The sequence below is a fragment of the Trichosurus vulpecula genome, chromosome 7 (genome assembly GCF_011100635.1).
Source record: "Trichosurus vulpecula isolate mTriVul1 chromosome 7, mTriVul1.pri, whole genome shotgun sequence".
Classification (NCBI taxonomy): domain Eukaryota; kingdom Metazoa; phylum Chordata; class Mammalia; order Diprotodontia; family Phalangeridae; genus Trichosurus; species Trichosurus vulpecula.
In genome coordinates this window covers 201,793,387-201,809,715 of record NC_050579.1, presented here as the reverse complement: position 1 = coordinate 201,809,715, position 16,329 = coordinate 201,793,387, and the positions used below count along the sequence as shown (strand labels likewise).

The 16,329-nt window shown below is 36.4% G+C and overlaps 1 protein-coding gene across 2 annotated transcripts in view; it reads right to left on the bottom strand.

The window, feature by feature from the left end:
- Positions 1-7,473: 7,473 nt before the first annotated feature.
- Positions 7,474-16,329, bottom strand: part of FILIP1 (filamin A interacting protein 1) — a 278,842-nt gene continuing 269,986 nt past the window's right edge. For both annotated transcript variants that reach the window (XM_036766532.1, XM_036766533.1), the window contains exon 7: positions 7,474-12,004. Coding sequence is in view for 1 of the 2 variants with exons in the window: in XM_036766533.1 (XP_036622428.1) it covers positions 11,964-12,004 (41 nt within the window). In the remaining variant the exon portion in view is untranslated. The remainder of the gene's footprint in view (positions 12,005-16,329) is intronic.

Sequence of the window (16,329 nt, the reverse complement as noted above, 5' to 3'; positions counted from 1 at the left end):
TTCTTCCTCTCAGACCTCATTTGTCCTCATAAAATAATTACTTTTTACCTGTTCCTAAATGGATTTACTTTTTAAAGTCATATCATTCTCAGGCCTACTCCAATCTTTCTTACAAACTACCCAATTACTAATAAGAATCTTAGACATATGTTTTACATTTCCTCCTGTAAAAGATAAGCAGTCTGTCTTTATTGAGTTCCTTGTAATCGGTCTTTGGTATGTACCTTATATTTCTCTTAGATCTTATATGTCAAATCTTCTATTACATTCAGAATCTTTTTTTTTTTTAAACAAAGTCCTGAGCATCTGACAATTCATTAAATACCCATTTTTTTTTTCATTCGGGATTGTGCTTAACTTTGCTGGGTGTGATATTTTCAGCCTCAATCCCAGTTCTTTTGCTCTTCAAAAGACTTGCAGTCTTTTGGTGTAGCCACTGTGAGGTCTTGTGTGATTCTGATTGTGACAGAACCATATTTAAATTTTTTTCTTGTTACTCATAATATTTTATTCTTGAGCTGGGGGTTTCAGAATTTTACTATTATATTCCTGTAAATTTTCCTTGTAGAATCTTTTTCAGGTGGTGATTGGTAGATTTTTTTTCTATTTCTACTTTACTCTTGTTCTAATGCTTCAGGACAATTTTCTTTCTACAATTATTTCTTGTACCATTGTATCAAAATTCTTTTTTTGATAGTAGCTTTCAAATAGTCTGATTATTCTTATGTTTTCTCTTCTTTATCTCTTCTCCAGATCAGTTGTTTTTCTTATGTTTCATGCTGTCTTTCATTTTTTCATTCTTTATATTTTATTTTATTATTTCTTGGTCTCTTATAACTTCACTGGCTTCCCCTTGCCCAATTCTAATTTTCAAGAAGTTATTTTCTTCCTTAAGATTCTGGATCTCCTTTTCTACTTGGTTGACTTTCTTTTCATAATCTTCTTGTTTTTCTTGTATGGTTCTTATTTTTTTTAAAATTATTCCACAATTTCTCTCATTTGACTTTTAAATTCTTTTTAAGTTCTATGAATTTTGAGGGGGCAGGTGACCATTTGACGCTACTCTTTGGGATAGGAGAGGCTTTTTTGCTTCAGTATCCTCCTCTGAAGATGAACCCCAGTCTTCTCTATTCCCAAAGTAACTTTCTGTGGTTGTATTCTTTCTCCTTTGCCTGTCCATTTTTTTTAAAATTTTTAGCAGCTTATGTTTTGTAATTACCTCTAGTGCTGGAGTATGGAGGTTTGTGCCTCTGGCCTCAGATCCTCCTTCAGTTCTCCTCTCTGTCTTAGAACCAAAACCAAGAATTCTGTCTTCCTGTAAGTGCCCACAGACAGCAGCATCCCTGCCCCACTGCTTCTGCACTCACCTGACATGCTGGTTCCTTCCTGCTCAGGGCTGCAACTTAACAGCACAGCTGGGTCTGGCCTTCCTTATCAGAAGAGGTTCCCTCAATGTTCACCATCTCCCAGCGCTCGGATGCAGGGCTCCCCACACAGTGTGGGAAGTGAGAGTTCCTGTGGCTGGAGCTGAGGCTATCTCCCAGCCCAGCTAGCTCCAGGGCTCCCAGCTTGTTGTTTCTTCAGAAGTAGCCTGGAGGTGTTTATTCTTCACAGGGATCAAACCTCAGTCTTGGGATTTTTCTTCAGATCTTTTCCAGTTGTGCCACGAGGACTAGTTCTGCCCCAATTCTTGTTTATTTTTAGTGCTCTATGTTGGCCCTGAGGCACTATTTTGCCTTGTTTGTGGGGGAAATCTGAAGAGCTTGGAATTTTCTGACCTACTCCACCATCTTCCCAGAATCCTCTCTCAGACCATAGCCTTGAGAGGCACTGAAGCACCTCCACTGATTCGTCCAACTTAATATCTTTGCTCATTTTCTCTCTATCTCCTTTTCATTGACACTACTTCTGTTCTAACACTACATATAAAACACTAGGGTTCTCAAGCTTGAAATAATTCCTCATACCATAATGAGGCATATGTCACAATGCATCTTCCCCACCCCTCCCCCAATTACATGTAAAGACAATTTGAAATATCCATCTTTTAGTCTTTTGAATTCCGAAACTCTTTCTCCTTCCCTTCCCTTCTCCCTCCCTGATGTGGCAAGTAAATTGATAAAGGTTATACATGTTTACTCATGCAAAACATATTTCCATATTAGTCATTTTGTGAAGGAAAACACAGACCAAGAAAAAAGCACAAGAAAAAAATAAAGAAAGTGAAAAATAGTATGCTTTGATCTGCATTCAGACTCCATCAGTTCTTTCATTTTTCATGATGAGTCCTTTGGCATTGTCTTAGATCATTGTATTGCTGAGAAAGCTATGTCATTCACAATTCATCATCCTATAGTATTGCTGTACAATGTTCCCCTGGTTCTGCTCACTTCACTTTGCATCAGTCATGTAAGTCTTTCTGGATTTTTCTGAAATCATCCTGCTCATCATTTCTTATAGTGCAGTAGTATTCCATTACAATCATATACTAGAACTTGTTCAGCCATTTCCCAGTCAATGGGCACCCCCTCAATTTCCAGTTCTTTCCCACCGCAAAAAGAACTGCTACAAATATTTTTGTACAAACAGATCCTTTTCCATTTTTTAAATCTCTTTGGGATACAGATCTAGTGGTACTATTACTGGATCAAGGGGTAGGCACATTTTTATAGCCTTTTGAGTGTAATTACAGATTGCTTTCCAGAATGGTTGGATCAGTGCACAACTCCACCAACAATGTCACAATTCATGTTAACTCTAGGACTGAAGATTCTGGGGCACTGATGTGCTCTCCTAGCCAGCATTCCCAGACCCTATCACCTTTAGTGAAGGACCTATGTAACCAATAGGTGATAGTTGTTCCACCCCACCACCTCTAATACTTTTTAAGAATGTTACTCAATAACTTTCTGAGTTATCAGAGTTTTAAAATTATCATGGATTTCTAATTATAATCGCTAATATAAATAAGGTTTTATTGTAATTTATATGGTTTCTTCCTTTAAAGAATTCCCATTCCTTATCATTCATGTCCTATACTCTGGCCACTTCTATCCTCCTCATGCATTCATTCTTTCGTAATGGAAACTATAGGGACCTTAGAAGGTAGAGAAATCTCAGCTAGAGGATAAAGTACACCTAGGCAATGAAGAGGTACTTGGTGAATAATTAGGTGGATTCAAAACTAATTGAACACTGGGCTCAAAGGGTAGTTTTTCACAGTTGGGTGTTGACCTTGAAGAACATTACAGGAGTGCCTGTGGGATCATTTGCTTTTCCCTGGAATGATTGTCATTTTTATCAGTGACTTGGGTAAAGACATAAATGGCATGCTCATCAAAACTGCAAATGACACAAAACTAGTGGAGATAATTAGAGATACCTAAAACATTGGATTACAGAGTCAAAACCCCCCAAAAACTTCATCAGGCTAGCTAAACTATTGGTTCAAATCTAATAAGATTAATGTTAATTAGAATAAATGTAAAATCAACTTCACAAGGAAAAAATTGAAGGGACATGGCTAGATAGCTTCTTTAAAAGAGACATGAGGCTTTTAGTGGACAGAAAACTCAATGTGAGTCATGGTATGGTAGTCAAAAAAAGCTAATTCAATCTCAGGCTACATAAAGAGTAGCTAGTGTCTAGGCCTGGGGAGCAGAAGTGATATTCCTGTTATACCACCATATCTCAGTCAAATTATAGTTGGGGTCTTGTGTTCAATTTCAGTTGCCATTATTTAGGAAGGACATTAATAAATTGAGCACGCAGAGGAAAGCGGTCAGGTTGATCTTGAGATATTGCCCTCTGAAAATTAGTTGAAAGAACCAAAAATATTTATCTTGGAGAAGAAAGCACTTAGGAAGAAAGGCATAATTGCCTTCAAGTATTTGAAGGGCTATTACGTGTTAGAGAGATTATACTTGTTCTGCTTCTCTTCACCAAACAGAACTATGAGTGAAGGGGGAAGGTTTCAGAGAACCTGTTAGTCCAGTTCTAGGTCTCAAGGAATGGAAACATAATTCCTCCTTCCTTAAATCTAACTACAGTATTTAGTGGTAGGGTACAAACACTGGTGATACACACATACAGGAATAATATAAGGTTACATGTGCTAATCATTCTGGCTAAACCATCCACCTTTCAGCTCTCTCTGAGGTCTCTGAGAGAAAAGGCAGCTGTGTAGATAGTATTGGCCCTACCATAGAACTGCAGGCAGCTTCTGAGTGACTCTAGTCATGCAGGGGCAGCTAGGTGAAACAGTGGATAGGGTGCTGGGCCTGGAGTCAGAAAGACTCATCTTCCTGATTTCTAGTCCAGCCTCAGACACTTACTAGCTGTGTGACCGTGGGCAAGTCATTTAACCCTGTTTGCCTCAGTTTCCTCATCTGTAAAATGATCTGGCGAAGGAAATGGCAAACCACTCTAGTATCTTTGCTAAGAAAACCCCAAATGGGGTCAAGAAGAGTCAGCCACAACTGAACAACGACAAAAACCATTTTATGCACTGGAGGGTAAAGGGAATGAAACCTTTCTCCAATGCGCCAGTATATTGCTGTACATGTTATCTTTGCTTGAGGCCATAATGACTCAAGCAAAAGTATGAAGTGTAGCATTTGCAGACTCTAGTAGTATCATGTCACAACAATCATCACAACTTCCCCTATTTTTCAGACTATGCTATCATTTTTGACAACACAGCAGACAGATATAGATATATATGTGTATAGTTACAGAAGCAGGGATTTGTACACGCATGTTTTTGTAAGCACTTGCACCTTGATTCACTCATTTTATTTGCCAAAATGTAGGAGTTCCAGGGGCATTTCAATAGCTTATACATCCAAGAAGATGGAACATTTTATATCTGGAATGTCCTGGAAAATCTCAGGTGTATGGTCATTTTAATTATATTATTTGGTGATAAGGTGTGAGAAAAGCAAAACTTGATTTTGTATTTTATATCTTATTTCACTCTGTCCTATAAAAGCCTGTCATGATTCTTTTTCTCTGAACTTAGTTCAGAAATTTAGCTGGTCTGTAAAGAGTTAATCCAGTTCTGCTAATTACTGTTCTATGCTTGCCTCAAGAAAATCTGCTATCCTTGAGGGATGTGGATGGATGTCAGGGAGTCTGGTCCAGAATCTATACGCCACCAAGCTATCCTTCAAGATGTCTGGTCCACTATCTGTGACCTTGCAGGTGGACTCAAACAATGAACATTCCTCAGTCACAGGAAGGGAGGAGGGGGCTGTTGCTTGTCCCTCATTCCCAATTTGCAACTAATATATAATGTAATCATATTTTTTCCCTCAGCCATGTAACCAGTCATGTTGTCCTCAACTCACCGATGTCACCAACCCTGTAACCAATTGTATTATTTCCTTACCTACTGTTCTGCTCTTCATTCTATGCTTACAAAAAGGAGCTGCATCTTGATCTAGGAGTCTTTTTAGCTAACTGAGGCTGTCATTCGGCCCATTCTTTTGGCAGGTTCCCACCCTGCTAATAAACTGTTACTTTGCTTAGAGAATATGTGCCTTCGTCTACTTTAATTGAATTTTACTCACCAGAGATGGAATGCAGAAGTAAGTTAAATTTATAGCTGCAGAAAATCCTGCTCTTTCCCTAGCCCTATTAATACCCAATACTATAACTTTGATCACTCTTTTATTTTGTTTTCTCTAATGCTTTGGAACATCTAATTTTTAATCTAATTGCTGGCATATTCTTAAACTGTTTTCACGTATTCATTCTCCCCAGCTAGATTGAACATGAACCCTTCAAAGGACCAGCTTCTATTTCTATTGTACTTTCCCACAGTCCTCTGTATCCTGTGTATGTTCAATGAACATTGTTTACTATCTGATTCTGAAGCCCTTTGAGGTTACACTAACTTGACCTGCCAAACCTGTTATAGCTGTGCTTTTCTGTTCTGTGATTAGGGGTAGCATGTCTGTAATAAGTAAGAGAATGCCAAAGTTAAAAAAGAAAATATTTTTGTAGGGTGGCTCAAAAATGTAGAAATATGGGCTAGGTAAGTGGAGAACAACAACTATGCCTCCACTTACTTAGCCTTTGTTTTGGCTCAAATTTATTCATACCCTAAATCAGGGTCATCCAACCTTAGGTTATCTTAGGGCCACATTAAAGTAAAATAGTTATTCAAGGGCTGCACCCAGAATAAAAAATACAGTACACTAATAGAAAGTGGGGGAACATGAATCATCAATATGACAGGCGAAGGCACAAAAGCAAACACAAAACAACAAAGCAACAACACAACAGTATAAAGGTAGGTGCATACTGACTAGTCTGTATTGTACAGACGGAACACATCCCACAGATGGATTGAAAATTCCTTGTGATATGTTCCATCCAGAATACTGTTTAAAAGCACCAAAGGAAATTAATATTAATGAGATTATTTATTAGTGATGGAATTAAAAAAATTTAATATGTATTCCATGCAAATTATTCTTTTATTTTTTCACTTGTGAAAATTAAAACTCACAGGTGGGCCACATAAAAGTGCACTGCGGGCCGTGTGGCCCATGGGTCATATTTTGGACAGCCCTGTACTAAATCAAAATGGGGCTTGGGAATTTCCACCCCTAAGTCATATAGTTGTATGGAACAAAGGACTGTGGCTCAGCCCCAGATCCAGAAAACTGAAACACTGACTGAATGCCTCCGCTTTCTACTTAGCTTGGTAGTTGCTTTCTGTTTTAAAAAAACTTAGCTTCTCTAGGGTAAGACTCTCCATCTGGAAAAGAAAGCTGACCATAGATAAGTTTATATGAACTGATAGATCCCCCTTTATGAAGAGATAGAATATGGAGGGTTTTCCTTAGTTTGATATCAAGTATGTGAAGAGTCTACCTCCCTAAAATATCTGAACCTTAAGTCTCTGGGCTTTAAGCTAAATGACAGATGGTAAAGCCCAGTCTTGTTCTTGCAAGGAAAAAGTCACATCTCAACTGAGAACTACAGTTGTAACCAACATCTAGAAAGTAGTGTGTCCAGAGAAGCAAAACCTAGCAGCGAACATGAAACTAACAGAACAGTGCCAAGCAGAAACTACACCAGTGCAATACTGGTGGAAGCAGCATCATGACATCTATGAGTCCCTGGCCTCCTAGCAACCGTGACGGTATGTGTTGGTTCTCTACATACCTACCTATATTCCCTAAGTATACGCACTCTTCTCACTGGCAATAAGTGTGTTTTGGGAAGAATATGTCCCATGTTTATTTTCTTACTATGCTATTTCATTAAATTCCTTCCCTCTGAACCACTGTCTTCCATCTGACTAATAAAAGTAAACACATTGGTAGGTGCTTGTGAGTTACGGTCGGTAAGTAGAATCAGACTTACAGGATGAACCTAAGGGGTAGTTTGGAGTAAGCCAAGTGCAGGTTGGTGTGTTGGGAAAAGAGGGGGCTACATTTTAAATGAAGAGGAGGCTCTGTACTCATTTAAAACATGGTTTTATTTTCTATGAAGTTTGTTTCAACTCAAAAGGAATATTGCACAATGCATTTACTTTACAAACCTTATTTTTCTCACACTCTGGTGAGATTTCGACTGGTACTGTTGACTTTATAACTAACTCTCCAAACATATTAATTAGTTAAATAAATTCAATAGTCAGTGAAGAATTGAAGGCAGGATATTGCATTCATATAAAAGATAAGTATAAATGCACATATTTAATAGGTTTCACTTGAAAATAATAAACTTCTCAATTAATACAATTCAAAGGAAGCAATATTAAGTGTACATTGTGTTATAAGTATTAGGAAAATAAAATGTACTTCCAAACTTTTTCAAATGTATTCCTTTTCTGATAATACATTAAATCTCCACAAATTCTAATAACATCAAATTATAAGCTTCTTTGTGTGGAAGAATATAGCTCATATTCTTTAAACCAAAATATAGACTATAAATATGCAGTTTTAAAACAGCTAAACTCACGAATAATAAGATAAAGTTCCCAAATAACATATACAAGAAATAACATTGGAGAATGAATGTAGCATGTTATGGCACCTTGAATGTTTCAGTTCAAAATGAATGAACTTATAGTATTTTTCTAAGTAAAAAATATAATAGCTTTCACAAAATCATGGAGTTATGTACTAAGTGCTTGAAAATCTGAGAAATACAAATATCAAAGATCTACAAAGTAAGATTAATTTCTCAAATCCTCATAATTTGGGGGGTTTGTTATAGCTTTTTGTATTTTTCCTTCTTTGATTGGCAAACATGGCACTTTTAGGTGGTTATGAAATTCTTTTCAGATCAAGGGTTCTCTGCTTATACTTAAGCTATTATGTTGCATAATCAGTTCAGGTTAATGTTTCTTTCAAACTGGTATTGTCCTAAGCCTAAGCTCTGTCATCAATTCTTCACATGTGGGTAATTAGGGCTATCATTCTGAAATTTGTTCTATTTGCTATATTTACTAGCTGCCATAAAGACAGATATTTTATCAATATGTAACTATAGAGAATTATCTCAGGACATTTTCTTTCTGTAATATCTTATATCAAGAATTAAGTGGAACAGTGGATTCATTGTATTTCATTGTTAAAAAAAGGCTTGTGGTGATATGAACTGAGAAGTTTGATATAATCCCATTGGGAGAGCATTTAAAAATTATCCATTGTTAAAAGCATCATTATCTAGTTTGATGATTATTAGGATTTGATTCTAATAACAGATATTGAAATTTTGTGAGCCTAGGTTAGTTCCAGACTGAGGCATAAATATTCTCAAGGGGATCTAACTTATCCTCTCTCTATTTCCAATTACCTTCCCGTCTTTATTGCTGCCACTACTGAGAATTTCAAGTTTTCACCTGCTGCCACAACCCCTCCCCATATCAGCTGCCCTACTAGAGTCGCTACAGACACAGAACTAGAAAACTATTGGAGATGGTAACAACTTGAACTACTACTGTCCCTTCTATTCCAGCAATAATGGGAGAAACTTTTGGAGCCATAAAAGTATATCCCTTCTAATAAGAATAATCAAAGATAGCCTGGTATATACCTATGATTCAGTATCCCAGGGATATTCCAGAAAGACTACTTTAGCAAAGGGCTCTATTCATATTATCAGATGTAGGGGTGGAAGTGGGAAAAGGAATTCCATAGGAATAACCTGGATATTAAACAGGGGTATTATGGTTTGATACATTCATGGACTGGTTTGGTTATATGTTGAATACATTAGATTAGGTGGCCTCTAAGGCCCCTTCCAACTCTAAATCTATGACCCTATAAATATGGATCCTACTGTTATATGTTTCACTGTATAAAGCTTTCTGATCTTTGCTAATTCTGTATGTTGTTAACATATTCACTTTTTAAATTACTATGTTAAATTCAACTCCTGGGCCCTCAGATTCCAATTCAATATACAGAAGCTTTCATTATAGAATGGATAGAAACATGAACCTCTATCTAAACTGTTTCTGGTTGTAGCCATTATTCTCAGCCTTTCTTGTTTTGGGATAATGTGGTGCATTCTAAATATATCAGGAAAATAATCATCTTAGGTAATAAAAATATTACAGATTGCTTATAGCATTTCAGTGAAAAGTCAGTGCTGTGTGACAAGATTAAAGACTAATTGAAATTGGAATCATTATTCTATAACACATGGAAACATCATCAAATCTATAGTATTCATTAGGTGTGGGTAGAAGGGAAGAGCTATTAAATGATGACTGAATGCAATATTTCATTGCAGAGTAAATTTTTGTATCAGAGGTATAAGGCACTTAATCATAAACCCCAGCTATAACAATGTTACATAGCTCTTCTGAAATTGAAATATCATGATAATTCAACTTTCTTAGAAAACAAAACCTTATAATGAAAGCAATATCAACTGCACACATATATACAATATTAGTTTTGACCAGCAGTCCAAAATTTTACAAGCCATAGCAATGCTATCATAGTTATTTGGACCAGAACTAATGTATTGTAATATTTCTTTATCTTTGTGAAAACCAAAATTACTTAAACATATAATATGGCAACCCGGTTATATAATATACATTGAACTTGATTCTCTTGCTATTTTCTATAAGGCACAACTCTTCACTCTCTAAATCCACAGAAGGGAAAAATGTGTCCTTGTCATAGAATTTCGAAATTCTCCCACTCCTTTTCAAACCCAGTAAGGGCTTCTTCTTTCAAGTCTATAACATCAGGGGCTCCATTCTTTGGGAGTTGAAGCCATAACCTCATCACAGTATCACTTGTGTTGATTTCATTATCCTTCTGGCACTGAAAGTAAAGTCTTCCTTAACTACAATATTTTATTATTTACTTAATATATGTAGAGATAAAATTAGAAATATGTTCAATCGATTTTTAATTTGTCAGATTCATTCTCCTGTTATGTTGCTCCCAGATATGATGTTTTGTTATAGAACCTATTGAAAATGTTTTCATATTGACAAAGGTTAAAGAAAAACAAAAATGTCAGCACTTCAAGTAAACCTTTGGGCAAATTTTCACATAAAACTGAATCGATAGCAGCTCTGACAATGAGATTTCGGTAAGGGAGATTGTCTTTCCCTTTAGAAATCACATTTCTCAGCTTTTAAAATAGTCCATAAAGATTTGTCATAATAATCATCTATCCTACCCATCAGTGAATAGCAATCACGCTTAATTTATTTTTCATCACACTTGACCATCTTTAGACTTTCATGCAGGATAAACTTTGAGGATATAACAAAATGTTGACCTCACCAAGGCTATGCTAGCAGCACACAGTCCCTTCTTATCGCTACTTATCATTACATACCACAAGTAGGAAAACACTTCAATTGTCAGTCTGAAACTACAGGCATAATTATATCTTGTGTAACCATGCCCTGAAAAATGTCATTTTACAATAACATCAATAATGCGCTGTAACCAAACCCAACCATAATATTGAGAAACCCTCATGTAATATTGTTCAGCTGCTGCCCTGAGATGCAAATCAGGTGGTTTGAAATGATCCAGTCTAAACTGGTGCTTGAAGTCTCAACGGTAGTAACATTCTTTTCCCCCTTCTAATGTTACTCGGCCTTAAATCACATTTTCACAGAACCAAGTTAAGTGGGGTATGCCTTTATTGGCTTTTAAGTTACAATAAATATATCAGGTTAATGTCAGGTTAAGCTTCCACACTTCAATTAAGTGTATCATTTCCCAGTGTGATTAGCATCAAATTTGGGGTTTTGGCAAAGAACACTCTTAAATAACAGCAGCTTCCACAAATAGTGGAAAATATTTTAAATCAATCTTGGAAATCGGGACATATTCCATAGCTATTATTTGTTAGTATTGAACCACATTCAGAACCATAGCACTATGTAAAAAAAAAAAAGTCCCTTGTAAGGATCTTGTGCTTCTCAAATTTTAACTACAAATTCACCCTGGGAAATTGGACAGAATATTATTTATTGTTTTCCTTAAAAATACCTAGCTCAACCAAAAGAAAAAAAGGCATTACATTTCTTTATAATTTTGAAAACAAATATCAACACTTTGAGGAATTGACAGTGTATTCAACAATTCCATGTGCCATTGACAATGGAAATGGAAAAATCACATTAGAAAGTGTACTTTAAAAAAATAAATTACATAGCAAATAACAACAACAAACACAAGCATGTGCCAGTGGACCTGAAAGCTTTGCAAATAGGAGAATAAAATTCAATTGGCACAGAGACTGTATTGCTCTTGTTACCCATTTCCATATTAGCAAGGCGCCTTTAAGCTTTAAAATTCTACCCCCAAAACATTCATTGGAAGTAGTAAATTATTTCCATTAGTGATCAGTAGCATAGAAGACCATGGTGATGGCAAAAGGCTTGCAGAAGTAATATTCATCCAGCTGGGGTTCAAAGGAGATGCACACACAAAGTATATGCTTGGTATTGTTTTTCATCTAGAGTTCATCCGTAACTGATGAATGATGATGCTTTCTAGAATGAAAATAGAAAAAGAACATATCTTCAATTATACTCAAGCTGAAATCCAAAGCTAAAAGTAAGGATAATGCCTATGTTTTATATTTCACTAAAACACATGAAGAAAATAAAAGAGCCATCTCCATCAGTCCAGTGGTTTGTCTTACAATTTTGGTGAACATATTTTCTGAATAAAAATCAGAACATATGATTTGATGGAGAATTTTTTTTTCTGATTTAGAAATGGACTTTTAAATTGGAGCAATCTTAGATAAATCCTGGACATTGAATTGCCATAGATATAATCTGCCATATTTGAGTAACTTGTTTAAACTTGAGTAACTTGTTTAAACTATGATTATGCTTTACATTCAAGGTTCTCAAAGCGCTTTTCAAACCATTATTTAATGCAGGGAAATTCCCTTTGGCCCATTTTACCAAGGGAACAACTGAGACAGTGAGGGACCTAATCAGAATCCTATGGTGGTTTAGCAGTTAAGACAGAAATGGAAACCACATTATTATTTTTCATCAGGTCACACTTTCCTACACTAGCTAAGCCCAATTAAGACCCATTTTTCTGAACTCTCTACTTGATAAGAACTCTTGGGGAAACTGGAAAGCATTCTGGCAAAAAATGGGCTTAGACCAATATCTTATCCTATATTGCACAATAAATTCAAAATGAATGTGTGACTTGAATTATACTATAAAAAAATTAGGAGGGAAGCAGATCATCAACCTATAGAAAGAGAATGAATTCTTAACCAAAGAAGGAATAGACACAGTTACAAAAGATAAAATGGATAATTTTGATTACATGAAATTGAATTTTTTTTCACAAACAAAATCAAGCCATCTAAAATTAAAAGGGAAGTGGTTGACTAGGAAAAGATATTTGTGTCAGATATCTCTGTTAAAGGTTTGATATCAATCCATATAGACAACTAACTGTGCCCAAAAGACATTCCCACAATAGAGAACAGTAAAAAGATCTGAACAAACTTCCCAAAAGAACAACGGAAAGCTATTAACTATATGAAAGAATGCTCCAAATCACTACTTCTAAGAGAAATGCAAATAAAATCAAAGCAGCCTTGAGGTTTTTCCTTATACCAACAAATTAGCAAAGACACAAAAGATGGGAATAGTCAGCTTGGAGTGGTTGTGGAAAGACTAGTACACTAATGTATTGTTGGTGGAACAATGAATTGGTACAACCATTCTGAGAAGCAATTTGGAATCATGCAAAAAGTTACTAAAATGTTCATATCCTTTGATGCAAAGATTCCACTATTAGGCATATACCCCAAGGTATGTGACAAAGAAGGAAAGGGATTCCATAAGCACGAAAATATTTATTTAAATAACACTTTTTTTTGTGGTAGCAAAGATCAGAAAACAAAATAGATGTCCATTGAATGGGGAAGAGTGAAACAAATTATGGTGCATGAAAGTAATAGAATATTATTTTCCTCTAAGAAAGCATGGAAAGACTTACATACATTGATGCATAGTAAAGTATGAAGAGTCAGGAAAATATGTGTGTGTGTGTCTTTGTGTGTATGATGACTACAATAATCGAAAGGAACAGCAATGAAATAAAACTGAATGTTGAGAAATTTGAAAGACAAAGTTGGCCTCAATTGAAGAGATATGAAAAGACACTTCTCCCCACTCATTTGCAGAGGCCAAGGTCCATGGGTTATGGAACATTGCACATAATGTTAGAATATTTTGTGTTGACCAGTTTTACTCTTTTTTTTCTTTTATAAAAATTCTTTGTCATAGGGGATAGCTCTTGAGTGGAGGAACGAGAAGGAAAGAAGAGGAAATTTTAACAATATAGGGACACTCAATAAAAGTTTACTAAAATATCTATATTTCTTTTTGTGGATGTATTAGGTTTTAAAAAATAGTAGAGATCACAAACTTAGCCAAGGTCACTCAGTGTTTAAATCTCTAAGACTGCAATATCCATAGTGCCTACATTTCTATTAAAGGAGACCAGTTGAGTAGACTTTCAAGTTTAGGTTTATTTGCACAAAAGTAAAGTCACAAAATGATGTTTAGCAATGTCCTAGCATAAACTAAGTCCTACCTAACTGATAGGGGTTGTTATGTAGAAAGTTTATTTGCATAGTGCTTTGAAAATCTTAGAGCACTATGCAAACATGTTGCTTTTATCATTAGTTGTCCAATAAACACTTGTTAACTGACTGGTTTGATTCCCATACTTATTTTTTTATGTGGTTACACATGCCATTACCATTCTTGTCCCCCTCCCTTTTATTTATTTTCAAATTTATGGAATAAAACAAGCATTTCCATAACAGTATAATTTTTAAAAAGATGATTGAACATGAAACTGTAAATCTATTGTGTACAACTTGCTATTTCTTTTACATATATAATAAAGTTATCATGTAAATTTTCCCACTTTTTTCTCTCCCCTCCCCCTAACTTAGAGGTGGCTACCATTAGACACAAATACATATATATATATATATATGTATATATATATATCTATATCTGTAAAATTATTCTATCCATACTTCTATTTATCAATTCTTTCTCTGGATGCAGATAGCGTCTTTCTTCAGATATCCTTTATCATTCATTTGGGTATTTGTAATAGTCAAAATGACTTATGTGCTCAAAGTCATTCTTAAAACAATATCGTTGTTACCGTGCACAATGTTCTCTTAGTTCTGCTTATTTTGTTCTTCACTGTGTCATGAAAGTCTTTGCATATTTTTCTAAGATTACCATTTCTCATAGCGCAGTAGTATTGATATTTCACAACTTTTTCAGCCATTCCCCAATGATGGACATCCCTCAATTTCCAATACTTTGTTGCTGCTACAGACATTTTAGAATATCATTCTTTAAGCGCCAGATAAAAGGATAGCAATAATGACTTAAGAGGCAGCTAGAAGGCTCAGTGTATTGAGTGCTGGGCCCAGAGTCGGGCAAACCTGAGTTCAAATCTAGCCTTAGAGGCTTACTACCTGTGTGATCTTGGATAAGTCACTTACCCTCTGTTTGCCTTAATCCACTGAAGAAGGAAATGACAGTTTCTCTCCCAAGAAAACCCCTGGACAGTATAGATTGCTGTGATCAATGGAGTCACACTTGAACAACAATAATTACTTTTATACACAGCCCTGTAAGGCTTACAAAGCACTTTCCTCTGAAAACCCTGAGGTAAGTTGAACCAGTATTATTGTCTTCCATTATTCAGAGAAGAAAACCCTGACTCAGAAAGATAAAGCAATTTGTCTGTGGTTACACAACTAAATAAATGTCACAAAAGCACTATCAGAGCTCTAACTAAAGTGGTAGAGACTAGGACTTTTTTTTTTCTGTCCTTAGACAGGACTGGAAGCCATTGCAATCTTCTGGCAGTACAGAAACGGTAGAGATTAGCATGGGTATTCCCAATGAGTGGTCCCTGCCAGAGAGAACCACAAGACACACTCCCTATGTCAGCTGCACACTGACTGTTGGCTAGGGGGAGTTTTGATGACACATTGTTACTGGACAAAATGTCACTACACCCAGAGGACTTGCAAAGAGCAGGGAAGGAAGGTCTGACACCCTTCCCCATTTCTCCCTTTCACCTCACCACCCCCACCCCCCACCTTGTTCACCCACATCCATGATCATGAGCTAGTAGTACCTCCTTCTCTGTCCTATAGGGGATGGCAAAGGACTAGAATTGTCTGCCAAAGCTTAAAAATGTTGGGAACAAAGATGTTGAGATTGGGTGCCTCTGGAGATGGCACAGACAGAGGAGAAGCCATTGCTTTCCCCTATGACAGTCACGGTTTACCCAAATGCATCCCCTTTCCCAGAAGGAAGAAAAAAGTCTCAAGGTGACACCTGAGCCATGTATGTGGGGAGGGACTGCGGAAAAGGAGGGCATCTGCTCAGTTTGGACAGTACTGCAGCTGTGAACTCTGCCCTCTCTCCTCTACCCTCTCTGAAGAAGTGGGTTTGAGGGTTCATTTTGTACTGCTCATCCTGGGCACTGCTTGTGCTGTTCCAGGCACAAATCACAAATCACTACTACTTATGGCTCTAGGGAAGACTCAGGTCTCACATCTCCTGATCTGCTGGTCTTTCCAATGTACCTTATTACCATTGCTCAAAAGTAGTTTACCATCCCAAGAGATTTACTGATACAGCTTGATATAGTGAATAGAGGCTAGTCATGAGCTATGCCACTGACACATACGGACTTTGTGACCATGGGCAAGTCCGTTAACATCTCAGTGCCTCCCAAGCAACACTCTGAGACTATAAGTGACAGACCAGTAGCTGACCTGCAACAGCAG